The sequence below is a fragment of the Ambystoma mexicanum genome, chromosome 1p (assembly GCF_040938575.1).
Source record: "Ambystoma mexicanum isolate Mex_15411 chromosome 1p, UKY_AmexF1_1, whole genome shotgun sequence".
Classification (NCBI taxonomy): Eukaryota; Metazoa; Chordata; class Amphibia; order Caudata; family Ambystomatidae; genus Ambystoma; species Ambystoma mexicanum.
Window position 1 is genome coordinate 1,118,665,062 of NC_090921.1, and position 25,280 is coordinate 1,118,690,341.

General features: G+C 49.5%; 2 protein-coding genes across 3 annotated transcripts in view; one reads left to right on the top strand and one right to left on the bottom strand.

Annotated features, from left to right (window-relative positions):
- Window positions 1-3,798, bottom strand: part of TIPRL (TOR signaling pathway regulator) — a 51,027-nt gene extending 47,229 nt beyond the window's left edge. The window contains exon 1 of the mRNA XM_069604760.1: window positions 3,576-3,798. The gene's annotated coding sequence lies outside the window, so the exon portion shown is untranslated. The remainder of the gene's footprint in view (window positions 1-3,575) is intronic.
- Window positions 3,799-3,933: 135 nt separating this feature from the next.
- The window catches only part of CNEP1R1 (CTD nuclear envelope phosphatase 1 regulatory subunit 1), a 148,844-nt gene continuing 127,497 nt past the window's right edge, over window positions 3,934-25,280 (top strand). Inside the window, exon 1 of one of the 2 annotated variants that reach the window (XM_069604761.1) lies at window positions 3,934-4,064. In XM_069604761.1, the coding sequence (XP_069460862.1) occupies window positions 4,001-4,064 (64 nt within the window). In that variant the 5' untranslated portion in view covers window positions 3,934-4,000. The remainder of the gene's footprint in view (window positions 4,065-25,280) is intronic. The other variant, XM_069604762.1, reaches the window with a different exon arrangement.

Consider the following 25,280-nt stretch of genomic DNA (forward strand, 5'->3'; position numbering starts at 1 on the left):
GGGGGTTTTCTGCATAAAAGCAGGGCTTTGGGGACTGGAACTTCAGAAGTTGCCACAGGACCTAAAGAATCCGAGGAGGGAGAAGCCGAGCCGACCTGCAACGACGACACCACCGGTGGAGCCCTGCTGAACCATCTCACCACTTTTCCCCGACAACAGAGGATATTTCCAGCCCGGAGAGTCTTCTTCCTTTGACTGGTGGGGATAACCAGTTTGCCTGTCTTTTCGCCTTCCTGGACCATCTCGTGGCCGCCTTGCCCGTGCCAAGCACCCCGGCAACCGGAATACCACGGTTTACCACTACTGTGAAGAAAAGGGTGGTACCTTGTAACCGGGAAACTCCGCGGCTGGTTTCTTCCCTGGCAGTGCAACGACCTTCAGCTTTCCTCTACGTCGAGACCTCCTCTTCCTCTGGACGAAACACTGACTTGCACCCGCTGCCACGAACAACTGCCCCCGCTGGAGCGTTCTTCCCATTTTCAGGTACTGTGTCCCACCTGGCTTCCCTTGCGACTCTTCGTTCGGGGTGACGGTAAATCCTTGACTTTCTAACCTGGGTTAGCCTGGGGCCTGTTAACTAACTTTTCCTGACATGATCTCAATCTTGTGTGAACTATCTACAAAGACTCTTTGGGCATAACCCAACTGTGTGATCCTGGACACATTTCGCTTGCTCTCTCTAAGAGTGGGCCTGGCATTTGAACTTCCTTGCTCTCCAGTAGACTTTGCCTAACCTGCCTCACTGTGGTTCTTTGAAAAGTACTGAGATTTGTGTGCTTTCATAACTCTGCCTTTTTCCCTCCCTTTTTAAATAACTTACTAGAGTGCCATCTTATGTTAAGCGCTCACCCCTGTCTGAAAATAAGTGGTGTTTCTCACTAAGACTTGTCTAATAAGTAATTAGGGATATATATATATATAAATAATAGTGACTGTGTGTTGAATTTACTTACCTCTTTGTGTGCTAGTGTAATTTACAAGTGTGTCTTTAAATAAATAATTATATACTTTTACACCAAAGCTCTGGTCAGTGTTTGCTTGTGCTACTGTATCTCTGTACCTATTGTGTATACTCTAAATACTGCCTAACTCATCTTGAGAGAAGTCTGACTGCTCAGCCACAGCTACCAGGTAAATCTGGGTGGTACAGACTGCTACCAATTGGGTTTACTGCCAACCACCTGTAGTCCTAAATCTTTTGCAGTGGTCCCCAAGGGAACTGCACAGGTTTCTGCCTAACAACCTCCACCCCTCGGTTAGCCCGCATCGATGCCAAGTTGCAGGAATATACTTAGGAGATCGCACATCGCAGGATGGAAGAATGCCCAAGCTGGCTGCACGTACAGGTTGCCCTAACACAGTGAAAGAGTTACCAACTTCCTCAAGGACAAGTGTGTGGAGTCGTTGTTGAGACCTCAGAAGCAAGGAATAGCTTGAAATGAGTGAAAGGTACTGGAAAGAGAAGATCGCAAATGACCCGACCATGAGCCATGTCACAGAATGGGTCAGGAAAGGGTGGCCAGACGAAAGAGCGAATCTCAAAGGCTTGCATCCATATTGGAAGGTGGCAGAAGATATCTTTGAGAGCATGTTAATGAGAGGCGATCAAGTTATCCCACCAGTTAGTATGAGAAAAACCTCATGTGCAGAGCATTTGGGCAGCAACACAACGAGGAGACGAGTGAGAGTCATATTGGTGCCCTGGCATGGACAAGAAAGAAGAATAATGACGGAAAGGAGTCAGGAGCGCTTGAACAGCGATAAGAGGCTGAAGGTGAGACGAGCACCGTTACACACCACAGAGATACAAGAGGGTGTGTGGCACAAGCTAGAGCTGGACTTTAATGGTCCCTTGGAGTTAATATTGCTGGAGCACAGACACAGAATTGTTATAGTTGACTACCTATCGAAATGGGTGGCGGTAGAGTTTGTACCTGACATCACGACAGCTACAGTCGTTGGTATCCTCAAAGAAATCTTTCAGAGGGAGGGACTCCCGAAAGAACTTGTCACAGACAATGGAGTCCAACCTGTCTGGCTCTAGAGAGATGGAAAAGTTCTTGAGAGACAACAACATAGATCAGATAATGGCTGCACTATATCATCCCCACGCCAACGGGATGGTGGAAAGGACCAATAGATTTATCAAGGAGGCAATACAATTGGCCACGGCAGCCGGCATAGATCCCTACAGTACGGTCAACGAGGCAGTTGCAGCCCTTCGCTTGACTCTGAATGCAACCACCAATGTCTCGCCGTTTCAGCTGTTGAGAGGGTGCACAGCAGCTTCCTCTCGGTTGTCAAAAGTAAGGGGGGGGCGACACCATGAACATTGAGGAATTGGTCTGGAGGATGAGGAAAGGCAAGACTTGCATGAAATTCTGGAATGACAAAAGGAGAGCTGGCCAGAACATTGACGTTCAGGAAAGGGATTTAATCAAAATAAGGTTGCCACATAAGGACCCTGCGATAGGATCCAGGTTCAGCAAACCCCTCAGAGTGTGTCAAAGAGGGCCTAACTATGTGTGCACTCAAGATGGGAAAAGGTGGAACTGGGAGCAAGTAGCCGTATTCGAATGTAGAGCCAAAGAGTTGCATGACCAAGAGGGTTGTGAACAAGCACACAAGGACAAGGAGACTGTGGGCAACAAATCGATCAGTTAGATGCAGGAACACGCCTGTGGAGAGATGTCAGAAAGCTCCATGGACCAAGAAGTGACACTCCATGCGAAATGTGAGCTGCTAGAGGAATCGAGTGAGATAGCTGAGAGGGTTGCAGCAAAGTGAGGGGGGCAGAGAAACCCGCCCCCAACAATAAAGGAAAAGGCCAGCACGCTTTGCAGATTTTTGCCTGGTGCAGTACTAATCTGCTCAACAAAAGGAGGTATGTAGATATTAAGCTTCGTGAGACCTAGGGGTGCCCAAGGACTCGCGAGACTGCCAGCGCGATGTGCGTCGCCCGCTCGGCAAGTGCCATTCCAGGCGCAGATCACACCCAAGGCCTGGCACGCCTCCCGAGACTCTATGAACTACTATTCAGACTTTCCCTCCATCAAGAACCTGTCTACCCTCATCCATGTTTATGGTAGTTGGCACACAGTGCTGCAACTGTGTTAGCATCAGTACCTGTTTAGGGACTAAAGTCTTGACAAACCACACAAGGTTATGAGTGCTATTTGGGGGTCACAACAGTCAGGTTATTCGCAAAATGTACATTAACAGTACACACAAGACCACAATCAAAAACATCCTAATAGCCAAATATCTAATGTGCTCTTTGTTAAAATGTGTGGCCCAATTGTCACTGCTTCAAGCTAAACCAATAATGTATAGGCGAATGTTTCTACAAAACATAACATTGGTAAAACCCTGGAACACCCAGGGGACCACTCGATGGCGATAGTGCGCGGTACAAATATCCTTTAACATTAACACCTCTACTGAGCTGCATGCACCTAATAGAAGTGCATTGTGGGACAACAATATGCACATTAAGGCGGCCTGCAGTGTTTCTCAATCCCAAACCCGGACTCACTGTGAAGAGACACGGAAAACGCCGCGCTCTTAAGACTTACCGAAAAACGAACACAATAGAGTAGCCCAGTTGCCGCGATGTATTTGGGATTGAATAGACTGGAAGGAACAAACACAGACCTGCGGTACGATCTCCAATCACCAAGCAGGATGAAAAAAATGGCCCATCATAGAGCATGTCAGATAGACCAATCGGAGTTGCCGAAATAAGCCACCCTCTTAATTTAGTATTGACTAAAGACGTCTTGCCATGGCCATAAAAGAAGGACAATTGAGCTATGGCCATGTGCGCGTGCGCCAACTCTCAGCTACTAGAGCTAGACAGTAGCTAGAAGGCGAGATAGTTCGACGTGCGCTACGTGGAGTGTAACTTGTAAGTCATATGATGAGGACGTGTTGCTCGGGCCATTCCTCTAATGGGAACTAGTTACTATCAAAAAGGAATTGGTTGCACACAGTTGGCTGAATGTGGGGCCTGGCTCAGTGTGTATTGGGGGGAACAGACATGAACTCTCTGGAGCAGGCTGAAGGTAACTTCGATTTACAGCAGCCAATGTGATGCGTATGTTCCGCTCAAAGAAAGAAGGACATGTGTACTCGGGTGCTTTCATATTGAAATCACCCGATGCCATGTTGAACTACACCATTTCCGTTAGGCGTTTTTTAATGCAATCCGATCAATCCCAATCTGGATGTATAGGATACCCCGTTTACACAAATCCTCACCTATGATCATACTTGGTTTGTCGAGTCTACGTTATGTACCAGCTTAGGCTGTCATACTGTGTGTCAAGTCAATCGTCTCGCAGAAAGTGACCTATGTTTCACACTGTGAGACAGAAGGATTGCTAGCTTCCTCACATCCTATCGTTTAGCATTAGAGGACGTGGACGATGCATTTGTTTTATATACTAGCTCGAGTTGCCATGCTCCCTTTGATACTCCTATGGTTGGCACTTAGTCTAAAGTGGTAGCCATGCTGCTCCTCGTTTTTTTTTTTTAAAAGGACCCACTTTTCTGGTTTCTGTCGTTGATTTAATGCCCCACGTCCCTCCTTCTGAAAACAAAGAACCATTCAAGTCAATTACACTAGCCATATTCTATAAAGTGCAAATTGTTTGTCTCCAGTAACCTTATTTCTTATAGCCGCATATCTTTTCTGGTACATTTGTTTTCTAATATATGTACGTTTCCGGAGTTACAATAATACCTATATTTATAGAGATGACTTCCAAAGTACGATTTTATTTTTTGCTAACATGTTGCACAATGGAGTTTGTAGCTTTATTTTCCCCATCCTAAGTGCAACTAGCTTGCAAATGAGTGGTAACCTAACATAAATCCTCTGTGTTTTTACAAGTGTCCTTTACTTAAAAAGAGACAGTGACATAAAATAAATGGTTAAGTTCACCTACTTGTGGTCATAGTTTCACGTAGCTTATAATGCACCCCTCTCATAGCTGATACCTATTCCAGCCCTTCTGCCAGACAAACCCTCACTGACATTCTCTTTGTTGTTCCTTCGCCAGATCTCTGGACCCCTCATATGATCTCTGTGCTCTGTGTTGTCTCCTCCTCTCCCATTAATAGTGGCACCCGCTGGGAAGTTCACTCGGATTCCTTTGACTCCTCCAGAGTCATTAATGTCTACCTAAATGGCACTGTCATGGTGCAAGGCCCTCAGGCCAATCTCCTTCTCTTTGATAGGTGGTTCCCTCACCTCATCCACTTCCTCTCATCTCCAGCTGTCCCCTACTCTCCTCCCTTGGCTACCCTGCCCTTTTCTCCTTCATCCTCTGCCCCATCTCAAGCTCCCTCCACTCCTCTGCAGGGCGTACCTCTGATTTGAACCCCTGCCCGGAAGGTCTTTAAGGCTGGCAACCTTCTTCATCTTGCCAAACTCAACTCCCATTCTGCTCTCAAACACTCCGACATCTGCCACCTCCTAGAAGAACTTGACCTCGATGTCCACAGTGTTACCGAGATATGGTTCTGGGCCAGCGCTGGCACAAGCTTTGACACTCTCCTCCCTGATGTCTACAAGATCCTCTCCACCCGGCCCGGAGGGGGTGTAGCCCTGATCTTTCCTGAGTGGAGTCCTGCCTTATCATCCCCACTCAGACTTACTCCTCTTTTGAATGTCTTTTCTGCAGACTCTCTCTCTCTCTCTCCTAGCCACTTTCTTATTGCTGCTACTCTCTACCGGCCCCCTGGTCAAATCACCTATCTCTGAGTGGGCCGGCCTCTCCTCCTCCCTCCTGGCCTCTACCTCTCAACTCCTCCTCCTTGGTGACCTCAACATCCATCATGGCTCACCCTGTTCCTCATCTGCTCGCTTTCGTGACCTCTGCAACTCGCTCTCCCTCTCTATCCTCCCTTCCGGCCCGACCCACTCTGCTGGTCACACACTTGATGTCTTGATCTCCTTCGGCCTCCCCCTCTCTACTCCCCTCACCACTCCTCTCTCCTGGAGTGATCCCTGCCGCCTCTCCTCTCATCTTTCTATCTCTTCCCCTCACGCCATGCCTACCCCAAGATTGCCACCCACCTTCTCGGACATCCGGCCCATGAATCGTGTGTCAGTCGAGGCTTTTGATACCGCTTCTCCCCCTCCCCCACCTCCTCCTCCCCAGGCTGGCTCACACCCTGGCACATCCCTGGCCCTTCTCTACTCATCTATTTCTGCTACTCTTGATGCTTTTGCCCCTGTCATGAGGATCTGCTTTAAGTCCGAAGCCAAGTGCAACTCTTGGTACGACTTTGACCTAGATACACTAGGAAATGGAGGGCTTCCTGTTCATCTTCTGACAAACTGGCCTGTCGCCTGCTCCAAAGACAATACCGGCTCGCCGTCCACGACATGCAGAGTCCACATTCAAGCCTGCGTCTCTGCAGTATCTTAACAACTCAGCCGAACTCTTTAAAATCTGCAAGGAACTGGCCAAACCTGCTGCAGTCTCCATACCTCCACTCGCCTCCCAAGCTCTTTGCAATGCCCATGCCTCTCACTTTATCTCTAAAACTCAGGACATCCTGTCCAACCTCTCCTTCTCGTCGTGCTGACCCTCCCACAGCTACTCCCCTCTCTTTTTCTCCTCCTTTCCTCTTTTCTCCCCTGATGATGTCGCTAGATAAGTCCGATCTATGAAAGCCTCATCAAAACAGGTCCATCCCTGTTCCTCTAAAACCATTAAGGACTACATCGATACCCTGGCTCCGGCCCTCGCTGATTTCTGCAACCTCTCCTTTGCCTCCGGATCTTTCCCTTCCCCCTCTGAAGCACTACCTTATGCATCCTCTCCTAAAGAAACCCACAGCTGTTACCTCTTGTCCGGCTAACTATCGCCATCCATTACTCCCTTTTTGGGTAAGCTCCTGGAAAAGCTTGCCATCTCTCAGCTTAACCTTCATTCCGACTCTGTCGGCTCTCTCCATGACCACCAATCTGGTTTCAGAGCTGCCAGAAGCACGGAAACTGCTCTCCTTAACACCCATGAAGACTTGATCTCCAACCTTGACCCTAACATTCCCTCTGTCCTCATCCTACTTGATCTCTCCTCTGCCTTCTACACGGTCAATCACCCCACCCTGCTCAATCGTCTCTGTGACAACGTGGGTATCACTGATAAGGCTCTGGCCTGGCTGACCCCTTTCCTTTCTGATCGACCCTCCCAGGTACAACTTGGGTCCTTCCTATCTTCTATCTCCTTCTCTACTTGTGGTGTAGCCCAGGGGTCTAACCTCTCGCCCTGGCTTTTTCAACCAATACCTGGCAACTCTTGCCTACTGCATTTCCATTTTCTGCTCAAACTCCCAGTGCTACGCTGATGACACCCAACTCATTTTCAGGCTTCCTTCAGCCACCCCCTCTTCTTCCCTCATCTCCGATTGCCTAACCGCCATTCAGAATTGGTGTGCTGGCAACGATCTTTGTCTAAATGCCAATAAGACAGAGATCCTCCTCTTTGGTACACCTTCTACATCATTTCCCCTTACTCTCTGGCCGGCCTCCCTTGGCCCTCCTCCTACCCCTTCCTGTGAGGCTAAGAACCTCGGGGTCATCTTTGACTCCACAATTTCCTTTTCTGCACACATCTCTGACGTCTTTCAAAAGTCAAACTTCTTACTGCACCTCCTTAGAGGTACGTTGCCTTTCCTCCTTCCCTCTAAAGCTCACTGTCTCCCAAGTTCTGGTTCTCTAGGTTGGACTTTTGTAACAGCCTATTTCTAAATCTACCTGCCTCCACTCTCCACCCTTTACAACTAATCCATAACAGGACTGCGAGACTTGTCCTCCGCCTCAAGCCCAGGGATTGTATCTCTCCAGCTCTGAAATCCCTACATTGGCTCCCTGTGGATGCAAGGATTACATTTAAAACCCTCTGCATTGTCCACAAGGCTTACTGGGGCCTGGGTCCAAAACACCTTCAACTATCGCTCCGTAAATACTTCCCCTCTCGAGCCCTGCGCTCCTCTACTTCAAACGCCCTCAGGGTCTGTCGTTTTTAAATGAAAAGAGCTGGGTGTAGATCTGGCATCGGGTGGGGCCTCCCTTTGGAACAGCCTCCCGGCCGCCTTGAAACTTGAGGAGAACCATCTCCAGTTCTGGAAGCACCTCACAACCTTCCTCTTTGCTTCCGCATTTACACCTCTGTTCCCCTGCTGATCTGTCCTCTCTCTCTCGGCACTGTGCACCTGGCGACCGCTCTGACCTTCTGGCCCAGTTACCTGCTTACCATGCCTCCTTCCTGCACTGCCCCGGGCCACCCCTGCACTGGGGCCTGTATCTGTACCCATACAGTCCCCCTCCCACTCTTTATCAGGGATTACTGACTGCCCTACAGTATCGGCCACAGGGTCTGCAATGTCCTCCTCCTCACTTGATATGAAGGGTTCCCCCAAAGTACCTTCCTCCTCCTCACCTGATGTAGAAGAGTAGTGGGATCTCCTTCGTAGCGGTTTTTGCACTTGAGACTTCTTTTTGGAGAGCATATACGGTCTGCCTCGAAAAGAAGCCACCGTGAATCTCTACAGAGAAAACACACGGTGACCCCCCCTCCCGCGACAGCCAGTTGTTAACAGGGGAAAAAGCCTCTGAGGCACAAAAAACCCCACAAATATGGAGGATGACTCCTGAAGCAGGTCCGTAGAAGTGTGAAGTATACTGAAGCAGGATCCAGGAAAATAACTCCAAGATGACACGATGGAGGTCACAGGAAGAAACAGTAGCAGCGTAAGTGGATGCTGCGGAGTCGGAATCACACGGGGAAACAAACAGGAGAAGCGGCCAGCGGGGGTGAATCCAGGATGGAAGCAGGAAGCGAGGAAAGGGGGAGAGAACAAGAGAGAGAGAGCTGGATGTACGGGAGTGGGAAGTCGTAGAGTAGAATAATACAACTGAGCGCACGCAACAAACGGGAATGCAAGTTGCAACGCGCCGACCCGCCGAGATTCGAATGGTGAAATACTCGGCGGGCGGCCATGTTGGAAAAAAACACTAGACTGCGCCATACGTTGGAACAAAAAAACGTGGCGGAACAGTCTAATGGCGACGGAACTTCCACCTTCGCCAAACCCTCCAGGCGCCAGTGGTCGTGACACTCTTCTTCTGCACTTATCAGATATACCTGACTAATTCTAGCACTTGTCACTTGCTGGCTGCACTTCCACTGTTCATCGCCTTTATTTATTTTATTTATTCTGTTTCTCTCCTCTGTTCTGCCCTTTCCACTTCTCCCCCTTTCCATGCACTTTCCCCCTTCTTCCCTTTTCCATGTACTTGCGAGTTCTCAATGTCACTGAGCCTAGTAAGATCGTTGTTTTCGTTTCTCCCTTGTTCCCTTCCCTTTGCCTGGTCGCACCCTGAAACACTTGTGTACGAGCGCGATACAAATAAAATATTATATCATATATCTCGTATCTAATCACCAAGCCTTCGCATCTCTTACTGCACTTGCCACAAAAAATAGTTGCTTCCACTTGGCAATTCCCCACTCACTGCTCTAAATGCAGGCAGCAATGTATCACCAACCACTTCCTTTTTTAAATGATTTGCTGATTACAAAGAGATATGGCAAGGGCCTTGTGCTGCCCTGTTTTTTTTTTTTTCTTGAAAGATGAGGCGAACTGTCAGAATTCCCTATCCTATGTGGGGTAAGTGAACCATCAGGGGCTGGGCTGGCTGCTACCTGATGTTTCTCGGAGGGTAGAACAGGATGGATCACATCTGCTGACCCTCCGAGCATATTACCCTATTGTCCGTCCATCCTTCCTTCCTTACACTTCAATTAACCAGAATGCCTTTTAAGACTTTTTAACGGTTTGTGTACCGGACAATGCAACATGTGAGAATAAGAGTTAAGCTAGCAGTGATTGTGCAGTATTGGAGAGCCCCAGAGGAAAATAGGCTTTTTCTTACCACGAGCAATGCAGGAAGGAGGAGAATCCTCAGTGTCTCAGTCCAGTGCAAACAGCACCAAACACTGGAATTCCACAGAATATCGCTGCTTGTTCGAAAAGCGATTTTTAAGAATACGCTGGACTTTATGGATACACATCCCTTCAATAGCTTAGGAGAAAGCCCTTACAATTAACCAATGTAAAACCACAGCTAATGGAATAATGAGAGAATAACCAATACATAAGATGCTTGCATATACCAATGGAGAATAACCAATCGGAAACCTCTCCCAGCCGATTGAGGATACAAGTGGCTTGAACAATGTTAATATTAAAAGATATTTGTACTGTGCAATATAGCCAACAGAGTGGTCCCCTGGCGTGTAATGCATTCGAGAGGAGAATTCCACAGGAGGCAGGCATGTCCACTCGTGCTCACTTGATACAAAGGAAGATTGCTTGAAGAAGAAAGCAAGATTTGAGTACTGCCTGGCAGAAGACGGTTGGTGATCAGTAAAACTTGAAAAGCCCTAGTCTGCAATCTGCCCAGGGTCGGAGACACTTGAGGATATGGATGAACAGACTGCTTCTAAAACACCCCTCTAACCTTGAGGGACTTGGAAAGCAAAAGCTTAATGCTATCGATCAGCAAGTCTAAAATAAAAAGGAGAAGGACTTGACTTCTGGCAGCAGCATGACACGATTTTGTTTACTTGACAAGGACCCTGATGGCAGTAATGGGTATTTCTCCACCTCCCATTTTTTGGCACAAGGTCCAGGTGGGTCATGTTGTGCATCCCGAGAAACCCAAGGTCCAGGAGGGAACCTGTTGTGCATCCTGAGAAACCCAAGGTCCAGGAGGGAACCTGTTGTGCATGCAGAGAAACCCAAGGTCCAGGAGGGACTGTTGTGAATCCTGACAAACCCAAGGCCCAGGAAGGAATCTGCTGTGCATCTTGAGAAGCCCAGGAAGGAACCCACTGTGCATCCTGAGAAACCCAAGCCTGACGAAGGGACATGTTGTGAAGCCTGGAATACCCAAAGAATATGGTCGGGGACAAAACTGCCAGGACCTCTGAAACGCCAAGGTCCAGAACGGAGCTGCTGTGAAACTGGAGAAAGATTCAAAATCCAGGATGGACCTGCCGTGAAACCTGAGAAAGATTTAAGGTGCAGGAGGAACCTGGCATGAAATATAATTAAGTGATGCTCCAAAGGGGACTTACTTGAAGTCTGACAAAACCCGGGTGAGGATAAAAGACCTATTGTGGATCCTGAGAAACTGAAGGGCTAAAAAGAGGCTGCCAGTGTGTGTTACAAGGTTGAGGAAAATCCTGAAGAGAACAACGGTGAAACCCGAGTCCTAAAGAGCAAAATGAAACTGCAGGGCATGCAGACCAGGTTGTATCTATATCAAGACCCTGTCCATAAGGACCTTTCCGTTTTGTTATATTAGCATTGGGGTGGAACTTTGGAGAGTAGGTTTTGTAAATGTTTACCTTGGGCTCCAATGTTTTATTAGAATAGGGTTGCTTGGAGACTAAAAGACGTGTTAAAATTAGGGATTAGGCCTTTTGGATTGGCCTTCGATTCACAGATTTTATCTTGTAGATTAGGGTGTCCCACAGAGGGAGAGAGGAGGACTGGTGAGAATAGGTTATGCATTTTATGCTGCAACCCGAACCAGATAAGTTACGAAGACGCCTGTGTGGAAACCACTTTAAAATTCTACGGCCTGAGTACCGTTTATCCTTTATTCACGTTATTTCTAATGCAACCCTTAGAACCTATGTGTTTATCCACCCCCCACAACCTGTACTATTTCATAAAACCTTTTGTGCTATCAATAATACGCCAGCCTCGCATGTATTTGCCATTGGATACACCACAAAGGCAAAACTAAAAAGAAAAGATAGTGGAAGAGCTCTTTCAGTCTGAGCTCTGAAGTAGACCCCAACCAGGTCTGTTAGGGCCCCCATCTCAAAACAAAAAAAAACGAGACAGAACATATGTAGGCTTGCTATCTTGCCATCAACCGGCTACATCTGTACCTTAACTGCGCAGAACATGAACAGATGCTTCATATACCAACTCCAACTATCAAACTGTATGTAATGGGAACCGATGTACGTTTACTCTTTTCTGTTAATAAGCTGCACCTTTGAATCAAATGAAGAGAATGTGGACATCCACATCCTCTGCGGCCAATGAATTGTGGAAGACTTCCTCCTTATAGTATCTGCTATAATAGTGGGGCCGCACCACTGTGGCTTTTGTAACCATAGTTCAGTGAATATGGTTAATGACATATTTGTAGAGGATGATGATGATGATGGTGGAGTCATGGGAAGTAAACTGTTTCTGGGAGGTTGATCCCGCTGAAATTAATGGGAGGCATTTGGTATGTTTGATGACAATGTGTCCAAGGTGCATGACTCCTACAAAATGAGTGAGCTGGATGGTATATATTAATCTGCTGTTCATGTTCAGTGTGATAAGAACAGTGTCCTGTCTCAAGCTAAGTGGTGGTACCAACCTTTTTGTACGGCACATACTGCACTTCTATATTCTTTTGGGCTTCTCTTTAATCTACTGGAGGCAGTCATAAGAACTTTGGGAACCAATACTGCAAGAAATTGTCTACTTTATTATGTAGAGTGTATCCGACTGATGACTGATAAGACCCCATTCTCCGTTTTACAGCCTTACTTCTGGGTTGGCACTATGAGAAGAGGTCGGGCGGTCACTCTACCGAGCAACCTTGGTTCCATAGTGCTTACTAAAACAATGGACACTTAGGTGTCTGGAAATGCACAGGGCATCCAGGGTAGATTTGGGGCCTGCTATGTTGATATACAGGGACAGGCAAGTGCATACATCAGGAGGGGTAAACGAGAAGGAAGAAAAGACAAGTTGAATAAGAGCTATGGAACTTGAACAAAAGACAGACTGCAATGGTGAACAAGAAGGGATGGAGGGAGCCATGTACGGGACAAACGGCGAAGAATCTCACAAAAATGTGAATACCGTCAGACAAGAGACTACCCACCGAAATTAGGGAGGCAGCAAGTGTGCCTTTTGTATGTGGATCCTAATGCACAAGCAAGGAGTGTATTTGCATGAGACAAGCCAGTTTAAGACCAGTCTTGTCATACAGTTGATGCCTTCTGTGTGAGCAGCAAAATAACACACTGTTACATGAAATACGCTATAGACTATAGGTAGGACGAGACAAAGGAAAGGGCGGAGATTGCCACCTAGGATATAGGAGCCAATCTGTGTATCATGAAATACAGAGGCACAGTTGTGGACAGCATACATCTCCAGACACTAAGAGCCCTAAAAAGGAAACAAGAATTTAGAGCAGGCAAGCAGGAACTAAGCATACAGAACACTGTTTAACAGAACTGGTACAAGGTAACTGAGGCAAGGAACCGGTACAAGCTAACTGAACCTACATAACAAAGGTAGGCTTGAAAAATGGACTGCAAACCAACAAACTATGCAATGCAAGGCTGTGGCACACAGGACTAGAACGAAGGAAAAAATGTACAATCAGAAGCAAGGGGAGGATTATGACTAAGCGGTGTAAAACTTGAGACTAAATAGAACTGAAAGAGCAAGAGAAGGCAGAGCAAGAGACTGAAGGGGAACAGCACAAGTAACAGAGGCTAGGAGCTGAAGTGACACAGCATGCTAAGCAGGGACTCGGAGCTGCATATAATCAGCACAAGAAACAGGTCAATGGCTGCAGGGACAGCACAAAGGAAAGGAGAAAACACATTGGAGAATAGGAGGACTGAGCCAGCAGGAAAAGGGCAGTGGAAATTGGAGCACTCCAACACAGGAACAAGGGATCAGTCACATGCAATGTACAGGTTAGAATGGTCATCGAAGCAAAGAAAGATGCCAAATGGGTTTCAGCTGCACGAGGTTCAGAGTTCAATGCACAAACTGGGTGCTTGAGGGCATGGCAGCTAATAACCAGTGCTAGCAGGGAGGAAAGTCAGGTCACAGGTGTGGTTATTGGAAATCTATGGCATGGACTTTGCGGGTCTTCAGGCAGCGCCACCCGGAGGCAGATATGCAGAGACGTGACATTAGGGTGATCCAAACAACGTCCCAAGAGGAAATGAGCAGGTGCTGAAACAACCCTCTATAAATCCTGGAATCAAGTTATCTCGGAATAGGAGCTGGAGGAGCATGATGGAATCCAGGCATCGACTTGTCCAGAGCGAGCACAGAACACACACAGGGATAACGAGGAATAAGGAAGCAAGAATGGAAGCATGAACCGTGCAAATGATGGAGAGCAAAGACACGGGGAATAACAGGGAAGGAGTGTCAATCAGTGCCAGGAGTTACCTGCATTACGATGTTATTCGGAGACCACAACAGGCACAGAGAACTCCACAGACCAGATATGAAGTCATACGCCATCTTTTTTTTTTTTTTTTTTTTTTTAAACTTATTTTTATTATTCAGCGTGGCAGCAAAACACAGGCGAACAGCGTCAGGCAATTACAATATGAATACAGTGTACATAATGTAGGTGCGCAGAGGTTACTACACATAATAACACAATCAATGGGCACAATCACAGCATGGAGAGGGCAACAGAAGACTATGATGGGGGTGAGGACCCGAGCTGGTGGGGGGAAGTGGGTGGAGGGGAGGCATCCGGTGTTGCGATAAGATCGGACATGTAAGAGCGGAACCTGAGCCAGATATTCCTAGGCCTGGAGTGGGTGGGTTATGATATGATATGGCATTTGTAACACGCCTATACACAAGTGTTTCAAGGCGCGACGAAGCAGGGAGGGGAGAACAGGGGGAGGACAGACAACGTATCCTACTAGGCCAGGTGTCATTCAGACCGCGCAAGTGCAGGGATAGGGGGAAGGGAAAAGTGCAGTACAAGGTAAGTAGAATAGAAATAAATAGATAAATAAATAAATAGGGCCAGCTGGTGGCAAGTGCAAGGTAAGTGCAGACAAGTGCTGGGAAGGGGGGGCTGTAGGGATACAGAGACAGTCCCGCAGTGCAGGGGTTGCCAGGGAAGCAGTGCAAGTGGAGAGTGGCTGGGCCCAGGACCCAGGTCGGTCGGAGTGGCCAAGTTTCAGATTCAGTGCAGAATTTAGTGAAGAATTAAGCAGGGGAGAGGGAGAGAGAAAGCAGAAGCAAAGAGGAAGGTTTTGAGGTGCTTCCGGAACCGGAGATGGTTCTCCTCAAGTTTCAGGGAGGCAGGAAGGCTGTTCCAGAGGGAGGCTCCTGCCGCGGAGAGAGATCTACCCCCAGCTCGTTGCTTCGAGAAGCGGCTGACCCTGAGGGAGTTGGAGACGGATGAGCAAAGGGCTCGGGAAGGAAGATATTTAGGAAGAGAGAGTTGCAGGTATTTAGGCCCCAGGCCCCAGAAGGCCTTGTGGACAATGCAGAGGGTTTTGAACTTAATCCTCACAGCCACTGGGAGCCAGTGTAGAGATTTCAGTCCTGGTGAGATACGGTCCCTGGGCTTGAGGCCAAGGACAAGTCTCGCAGTTCTGTTCTGGATGAGTTGCAGAGGGCGGAGAGTGGAGGCAGGCAGATTAAGATAGAGACTGTTACAGTAGTCCAGCTTCGAGAGAACCATGGCTCGGGAGACAGTGAGCTTCTGGGGGAAGGAGAGGAAGGGAAGAATACCTCTAAGGAGGTGCAGCTGGTAGTGTGACTTCTTAGAGACGTCAGATATATGAGGAGAGAAGGAGAGTGTGGAGTCAAAGATGACCCCGAGGTTTTTTGCCTTGCAGGTAGGAGCAGGGAGGCTGGCCAGAGAGCTGCAGGGAAGGAGGGAGTGGGTGTGCCGATGAGTAGAATCTCAGTCTTACTAGCACTAAGGCGGAGGTCGTTGGCAGCACCCCATTCCTGGATAGCAGACACAGTCAGAGATGAGGGCAGGAGAAGAGGAGGCCGAGGGTAGCCTGAAAATGAGCATATGGGACCAGGCTTCCTCAGAGTCCGAGGCCCACGTGACCGCTCTCAGCCATTGGGCGTGTGTGGGAGGTGAGGGGCGAAGCCAGCAGAGCCAGGATGGAGCGCACCGCGAGAAGCAGGCAGAGGCCAGCTAGTTTTTTGGAATCACGGGAGAGGCCTGGGAGGTCATGAAAGAGGCATAACACCGGGGAAGGAACAATGGGATGGTCGAGCACAGCAGACACTGTCGAGCAACCTGCTTCCCAAAACTGTGAGAGGCGGGGGCAGGACCAAATCATGTGAATGTAGTCGGCATCGTCCTGGCCGCATCTAGGGCAGCTGGAAGGGTGATCACTGGACATGCGATGTAGTCTGATCGGGGTGTAGTGAAACCTATGTAGTACTTTGAACTGAATGAGTTTAAACCGGGAGTTGAAGGACACTCGATGTGTGCGCTTGCATAGGTGTGCCCAGCGCTCATCCGACATTTCAACACCAAGGTCTACCTCCCACGCACGCTTCAGTTTGGCAAAGTATAGGACAGATCTGGATTGTAACATAGTATATAACCTGGAAATTTTACCCCTCGTGGGCCCGGGGGAGGTGAGCTCCTCAATAGCAGGGTCGCGGGTGGCAACGCGGGGAACGTTTGGTAATTACGCTTGAGGGTCCTGCGGAGGGATGTATATTGGAGCCATACACTCTGGCCGCTCCTCGAGGGCAAAGGGAGATCGGCCATTCAACAAATATACCCTGGTCAAACACATCACGTAGCAACTCGTAGCCCGCGTCCGCCCAGCGACGAACCGTGCCTGGTGGAACCCGCGGGACCCCCTGGAGGAAATTCCAAAGAGGGTGGTTGCCGTGGAAGGCGTAAGCAGTTCCGGCCAATCTCCACATTTTCGTTAATGCGATGCATGTGCAGGCGACCGGGCCCTGTGAGTCCAGTGCTAAGGGAGCGGGTTGTATCACCAAGGAGCAGATTTCCCGGTCACAGACCGCAAGCTTCTCAAGTCAGACATGCAGGGGAGGGTCCGTTGTATTAAACCAGTAAGAAGTATATTGGATTTGGGGTACCAGCCAGTATTTAAGAATGTCAGGGGCACCGAAGCCCCCGTTAGACATGGGGGTATACAGGGTATCGATTTTTAGGCGGACCGCACCCGAGTGCCAAAGAAAGGAATTCACAGTACGGGTCAAATCACGGAAGAAGCCCCCCCCCCCTGGCCACAAGGGTACGTTAGTGAACCTGTAAAGCAACTGGGGCAGCACCAGCATCTTCAACAGCCCTATCCTGCCTGCCAGGGAAATCGGGAGTTTGTCCTAGACTCGGACCTTAGCCGTCAGGTGTGTGAGGTACTTCTGATAGTTTTCCTGGAAGGTCAGCGCCTGCTGGCGCGTTACCACTATCCCCAAGTAGGTAAATGTGGATTGAGCCCACGTGAAACCAAGGGTGTCAGGAGGAGGGAGAGTGCATTCCGTGAGTGGGAAAAGAGTGGATTTCGAGCAATTCACTTTAAGGCCCGAGATTCGACCAAACTGAATGATGTCCTCCAGTATTGGGGGTAAGTTGATGGAGGGAGAACGCACAAACAATAATGCGTCATCCGCATATAGGGACACTATGTCCGTCTGGCCTGCAGTGCGGAGGCCTCTATGAGCGTGGAATTGGCGGAGCATATCAGCGAAGGGCTCTATTGCTATAGCGAAGATCAAGGGAGAGAAGGGGCACCCCTGTCTCGTCCCCCTGGCGATCTCAAAGAGGGGGGAGCAACGGTCGTCGGTGCGGACCCTGGCCACAGGAGTAGAGTAAAGCAATCTGACCCAGGAGAGAAAGGAGGGGCCAAATTTGCAACTCTCAAGAACCCGCCATAGATACCTCCATGAAACTGAGTCCAACGCCTTTTGCATGTCAAGAGTGATAGCCAATGCGTGCGTCTCGGGACTGATTCTGTTAATTATGTTAAATAGACGCCTCAGGTTCAGGGAGGTAGAGCGACCTGGGATGAAACCCGCCTGATCTGGATGGATGATAGATGGCAGGAAGGGAGCTAACCGGAGCGCCAGAGCCTTGGCGTATATTTTGACATCACAATTTATAAGTGAGAGCGGGCGATATGAACCACATTGCGAAGGGGATTTACCAGATTTAAGTAGTACTGTAATTGTGGCCTCACGGAGTGAAGGGGGGAATACACCGGCCTCCACAGACTCCTCCAAAAGAGCCAGCAGCTGTGACTTAAAATGCTTGTAAAATTCGACTGGGTTACCGTCCGAGCCAGGGGCTCGCCCCGAGGATAAGGAGTCAATAGCGTATAACAGCTCCTCCAGTGTAAGTGGGGAGTCAAGGGAACCCGCGGTCTCCGGAGACAGGGTTGACCGAGGAAGGGCATCGAGAAAGGAGTCGATCTCCGCCACTGACACCTCATGTGAGTTGGAATATAGGGTTTCGTAGAATGTGAAAAATTCCCTGTTGATGTCTTGCGAAGAGACAGCCATGGAGCTGTCAGGCCTCTCAATTCCAAGTATGTGTGGGGACCCCGTCTCGTGATGGATCAGTCGCGCCAGAAATCGACCGGGGCGCTCACCCTCCCCGTACCTCCTCGCCATGGCAGGACTATCCAAAAACCTTTTGTTCACGATCCGCAAGGAATCGGAACGTGTCCAACTCCATCCCGATGTCAGCCAGGTTGCCCGGGGTAGAGTGAAGTGAGCCTGTAGCTTCCAGGGTCGAGAGTCTGGATTCACTAGCGGCAAGATCTCTCCGGATCGACTTAAGGACCCCATTCTCCTTGGACAACGCAATCCCTCTAATATAAACCTTAAAGGACTCCCATAAAGTTGCCTGAGACGTTACCGAGCCCGTATTAGTCTCGAAGAACTCTTCAATCGACAGCTCGAGTTCGGAACAGAACTCCGGGTCCAGTAAGGAGAGGGGTTCCAACCTCCAGTTGCGAGTCCGGCCGGGATCAGGACCCCAACTGATGGTAACAGTAACTGGAGAATGGTCAGACAGGGTTCTGGGAAGGATCATTAACTGTATAACATTCTTAACCAGTTCGTTGGAGATCACCCATCTGTCAATGCGGGAATAGGAATCGTGGACTGAGGAGTAGAAAGAGTAGATGCGGGAATCCGGGTAGAAGAACCTCCATGCATCCACCATGGCCAGACGGGGTAGGGATGATAGTGCAGCGTAAGCTGCCCTGGAGAGGTGACGGGCTTGGAGCCAGGTCTATCAAGAGCTACATCAAAGATTGTGTTGAAGTCACCCCCCCAGAGGATAGGAACAAGGGGGAAGCCATCGAGGAGGGAGGTGACCTGCACATAAAAATCCGGGTCATCTAGATTAGGGCCATAGATGTTCAGCAGAACCACTTCCTTGTGATGAAGCATGGCATGGAGCAGTACATATCTGCCTTGGGGGTCAATTAACGAGGAGATGAGGGTGAACTTGAGACTCTTATGGATGAGGGTCATGACCCCACGGCTTTGAGTGGAGAAGTCAGTGAAAAATCTATGGGTGCCCCAGGTTTTGGCGAAGCGCATGCACTGTTCCGAGCGGGCATGTGTCTCTTGTAAAAAGAGAATCTTGGATCCGTGGCGCTCGGCCTGCAACTGGAGCTGCCTCATCTTTTTATAATTACCCAACCCCCGTACGTTCCAGCTCATAAAGGTCAGGTCACTCTCGATCACAGATGCGGTGGCGTTTGAAACAGAGAAAATGTCAATAACCAATGGGCCAGATTCGCAGCCCTGCGGCAACAGTTCCTGAGTGCCACACCACAGTCCGCCTTCGCTGCCAGCACCTATTTTTTATTAACAAAACCCCAAACATGTCCCACCCCCACCCAGACCTCCCCCACCCCCCAAAAAAGAGGGATGACAATCCCAACCCCCCTCAGCCAAAACCAAACCAGAGGCATCAGCGCCTGGGGGCCTGTAGGCCGGACTTGCCGCGCCGCTCCGGGCTGCTGCAGATCCAGTAGAACAAAAGGCGCCCAGAATAGGAGTCGCATGTAACTTGGGCAAAGTACTGGTACATGGTGATATGGCACATCTATGTAAGTTGAGCAGAACAAGCAGATTACGGGATAGAGGATCAGCGTGGCCCCGATGCAGGAAGGCGGCCGGGCCTGGCCACTCCCCGTCGGGAACCTAGGGTAACTGCAGAACCGTGGTCAGAGAAGGGGGATCAGCCAGGGAAATGTTTGTCAATGAACTTGGAGGCCTCCTCTGGGATCGTAAAGAAGAACACCTGGTTAGTGTGTTCTATGCGAAGTTTGGCAGGATAGAGCATAGCGTATTTGATTGAGTGGTCTCGCAGCCTTCGTTTCACCGCTTGGAAAGTCTTGCGTTCCCGTTGGATGGCTGTTGAAAAGTCCGGGTAAAGGTGAATCCTTGCGCCGCCCAGTAGTACCTCACCTTTGAGCCTTGCGGCCCTGAGGAGGGCATCACGGTCACGATAGTTCAGCACACGAGCTATGATGGGCCGAGGCGGAGCACCGGGCCTAGGTTTAGCCGTCAGAGCGCGGTGCGCCCGCTCAATAGCGAAGTGTGGAGAAAGCTTGGGCTCGTCGAGGAGCGACAGCAGTGTGCGCTGAACAAAATCTTCCATTGGCTCGTGGATTTCATCCTCGGGAACCCCGATGATGCGGAGGTTATTGCGCCTTGAGCGGGATTCCAGTCCTCGTTTTTCTTTTCCACCTCGAGGACTCGGTTGGAGAGGGCGACGACCTCAGAGCGCAGGGCACCCAGTGCATCCTCAGCGGAGCCGACCCGCGTCTCGACCTCCGACACCCGGCTATCAGTCCTCTCAATGCAGGCCTTAATAGAGGATATAGTGCCGTTCATGTCGTCTAATTTTGAGTGAAGTGCGGTGAAGCCCTCCCGAATAAAGTCCATCATATTTTGGGATTCCGGAGCTGCGTCAGATGAGGCAGCAGGGGCCTGCTCGGCAGCCTCCTCCGACGATCTCACCGCCGCCTTCGCAAACATGTTGATGGAGCTCTGTTTCCTCGTGCCCCCCTTGGTCATCCTGGCAATATCGGAGGTCGAGGAGAAGGCAGGGGGGCACGGGCCCCGCACCTCATAACACAGTGTGCAAAGTATGGTTAGGAACAGGAAGCAGCCACAGGCCGTGGCTCAATGAGTATAAGATATTGCGGCAGCCAGGGCAAAATGTGGAAGCTTAGCTAGCCCAGGGAGACCTGGGGGACAACGCCAGGGGAGCACAGATGCAGGAGAGCACAGGGGCGGGAGGTAGCGATGTCCAGCGGTCACTGTAAAAGCAGGGGCCCAGGCGTAGATGACCGAGTACGGTGAGTAGGGGGGAGCGCTCCCCGGCTCAATGACCTGGCAGTAAGGCGGGCCGATCTCGGGCTCGAAGTCAGCAATGTGGGATAAGGTGGGCCCCAGGTAAACAACAGAACCAGCAAGAAGTAGTGGCAACAGGAGCGCCGCGGCCCACTCAGGAGATAGGGGGCCCCCCCAGTGCAGGGATGCGGGTGGCCAGCGAAGATTAGGGATCCCCCAGTAGGGCGAACAGGTGAAGATGGAACCACAAAGCAGGAGGGCCCGCAGCCCGAGCACAGCCAGCACAGGAGGGGATCAGCGTCCGTGGTTGCCCCAGAGTCACAGAATCAAGCAGGGGGGGGGGCGCAGCAGCACCCCCCCTTGACGTACCTTTATCACTCCCGGCTCCGCGTCCAAGGGCGCCGGGGTCTGCCACGGGGGGGGGGGACACCAGCAGGGTGCGGGCCAAGAGCAGAGGAGGCCCAGCCGCGGCAGCGCCGAGGAAGACCCTCCAGGGTCCACGCGCAGCCGCAGGCAGTCCAGGGGCCAGCGCGGGGGCTGCCGCTCCAGGGAGGGGGGGGGGTGAGGGACAGGGCCCCGGGGCACACCGCGGCCCCTCCCCAGAGCAGCCAGAAGTCCCTGGAACGCAGGAAGGTAGGCGCGTCTCCCTCAGGCCGGGTATTGGCGCGAAGCCGCGCCGACGGAGGGGGAAGGGCGAAGGCGCGCCTGGATCTCAGGATCCCCAGATCCGATTCGAACAGGAGCAAGACCAAGTGGTGCCAGGTCCCCTCAGAGGATCAGTCGTGCCCTCCAGGGCAGGATGCCAGATCGGGAAGGTGCCCAAAAAAGGATCGTGGGATCTGCAGACCACGGAGAGCTACGCTCAGGCGGCCATCTTGTTCGGCGCTCAACAGCGCCCCCCAAGTCATACGCCATCTTGAAAAAGACTAGATAAGCACAAAATGATATAAAAGCTTTTAATTTAAATAAGGGGCGCTGTAAAAAATATTGAGCTACACGGTGGGTAGAATAGAGGAAACGGCTTTGTCTTGTTCACCCCAAACTCGGATCTCTCACCCACACCCAGTGCAGATCTGGATTATAGTGCAGCGTGTTTTCCAAAGTGGCGCTAAGTCTAGAAGTCACCAAACCTGGGCTCACGATGTGCAGAATGCCCCCGTACATAAATTGGTGCAGGAGGATTTACAAGATGGAAAAATAACCCTCAAAGTAGATGCCCTTTGTGCCTGTACTTCATCTTGCCTTATAGAATTGCACCCTTCCAGATCTCGATGTCAAAAGTGCCCATGAGCGATACATGAGAGGTTGGACAAGATGATAATATATTTAGTACCGTTTTAATTATTTTTGAAAAAATATTGATTTGAGTACAACATATAACAATGAATGAATAACAAGAGATGCTTCAGAATAGTAACCCCATCCCTCACTCCGCTAACCCAACCTATGCCCAAAACAGGGCTAACATATGTATTTTAAAAAGTAGTGTTTAAATTAGAAATTATGATTGACCGTTGAGACGTTATTGATATTAATGGGGCCATTAGTGACAAATAGTAGAATGTACTCCAGCATCACATTGAAACACACAAAAACGGAGACTTTAGGCACCTGCAAATAGGATTTGCATAATTGTCTCGCTTACATGATTACTCTGTATTTAGGAATTCTCCTTCCTTTGAACTGGAACAGTCCCATTCTCTGAGCATGCACAGGCACCCAGAAGCTCCCTGTGCCCCACCAACACCATAATGGGGAGGCAGAGAAACCTCTCTGTTTTAGCCCCTGTAAGGTATGCATCTATCCATATTGTTATACTATGCCAAAGGGTATACATGTACCCAGGCTAATGGTTGGTCTCTGATATCAGAGCAGCCTGCAATTCACAAATTCAAATCCGCAGCAGGACTGACTTAGCCTTTCATCCATCTGAGGTTTATAAAGCAAGTACATGCACTATGGGGGTAAAAATATCTATTATTGCAGCACTTGGAATCTGGCTTGAAGGGCTACACAAGAAGCCCCCTACAGGCCCTTTGCAAGAAGCAACCCACAGCCATCATGAGGGGAGAGAAGTAAAGAGAATCCTACCGAAATTGGATTGTGTAGCCTCCACACTTTGGTATGGATCACTCTCCCATTTCAGTGTACAGGGCTGGTACAAATTATGTGCACTCTGTGGAGCCCCTCTGCCTCCTGGCACTGATGCGGGGCCTCACAGGCAGCAGGGGTTACCTGAATACTAACACCTCAAGAGTGTATCTCAGAGGGGATGCTTCCCATCATTAGCCCACTTCCTCCAAGGCACCACAAGGCCCGGGCGACCACTCCTCTCCCGCCAATGAGCACCCTCAAGGCCCTGCAAACTCTGCTCTGAAGGTCCCATGAGTAGGGCCGTGCAAATACTAAAATTGGGTTTAGATTTCGAGCTGCAATATACTCTCCCTCCATAAAGTCACTCATCACCTCAGTTCTCCACATACGCACGGCACACCATCTCTTACTCGCCTAGAGTAATTATCACCTGTCAATGGCTAGTGGCGAGTGCACATTTTGAGCGCTGTGATAATATTTAACACTCTTTGTTATGGGCACAATGTATAAATGGGAAGCTGACTGTTTATTGGCATAATGTATTCTGAAAAGGCCCTAGAATATTTTCATGTTTGTGTCGTAAAAAGAATGGTCTGTGCATGTTTGCAGGGTTTGTTTGTCAGACCACTTGTGGAATTCAAAGAGATCAACCTGTAGTGGACCTGCGGGGTTTCACCAATAGTTAATCCAACTCTTACTGGTTGTGTGACTGAGCAGGTCGGTTCCATTTCTAGAAGGGGTAGATGCTGGTATCAAGTTTAGATCACTCAGAAGAGACTCAAAGTAAAATATTGTCTACTGTGACGTCATGGCAAACAGAAGGGTCTCAGACCTTGGGTGATTTTAGGGAAAATACTTTATTAAGCAACTTTGACAACAGGGTTTAACGAATAAAGCAAAGTGTTCAAATTTAAGTGACTTATTAGTCCATCCCTTAATAAATAACGCAAACTTCTCCTATGAAGTAGGAATGTGCCTAAAGTACTAAAACCCTTAAGAATGTTTTCCTGTCGCATCTAATCCTTGAACTTAAAAGAAAGATTTCCTGAATCAAAAGTTCCAAAATGTGAATTATCAGAATGGCTAAATCAAATGGTTAAATGAGGAATATTACTTTAAGTCCGTTCCCTTAAGTGGAAAACCGTTGGGGGTAAAATGTGTAACTTAAAGTACTTCCCTAAAATAACAAAGTCTATCAGTTCAGAGAGGCCTTCTCGGGTAGACAATCACTTATGCGAAGAACTCAAACTGGGACCTGTAGTTGCCTTTTAGGTGCAGGGCCTCTTACGCACAGTATCAGCTCTTTGGTTCCTTATCTCAGTTTTCAGGTTAATTCATCCCTCTTTCTCTCCCGCAGTTTTTAGCTTCTTCCCCTCTTCTGCTTTAGAGGTCTTTTTTGTGCCCAAACTCCTGATGTGGCCCATTCTACTAGTTGCCAATACCCTGATCTTCCTTTCAAGGGTATTGACCTTCCCCCATCTTCTTACAGGGATTGTTGTCAGTCTCTTAGCCTCTCTCTCTTAACCCCTCCATGGGGTATTCCCATCTCTCACTTGGTGACCCTTTTCTCTTTACTTTGCCCCCTCTCCTCTTCGGGGGACTTGGCCTTTGGCCCTTTTCTCTTCAGGGGCCTTGCTTCTGTTCTGGTCTCTCTACCAAGATCTAATTGAGGTGTTCTTCCCAGGATTCTCAGGCAAGTCAGCTATTCCACCTTTTAGGCTTCGGTAGGATGCAGGGGTACTCTCCTTCTTCCCCCTGAGTCATCAGTTTCCTCCAGGCTCTTCAGGCAGCGCTCCCTTCAGGATACAGCTCCTCTTCCCTCCACCAGCGCCTGGAGAGAAGTACAGGGAACCTGTCGCTCACTGAGACAAGTTCAGAGTGAGCTTTCATAGCCAGACTCCTCCTCATCATGATTGGCTGCTGATTGAAGGAAAGTCCTGCTTACAGGATTGGCTGGCACAACGTTTCAATACAGGTTGTACGGTGTT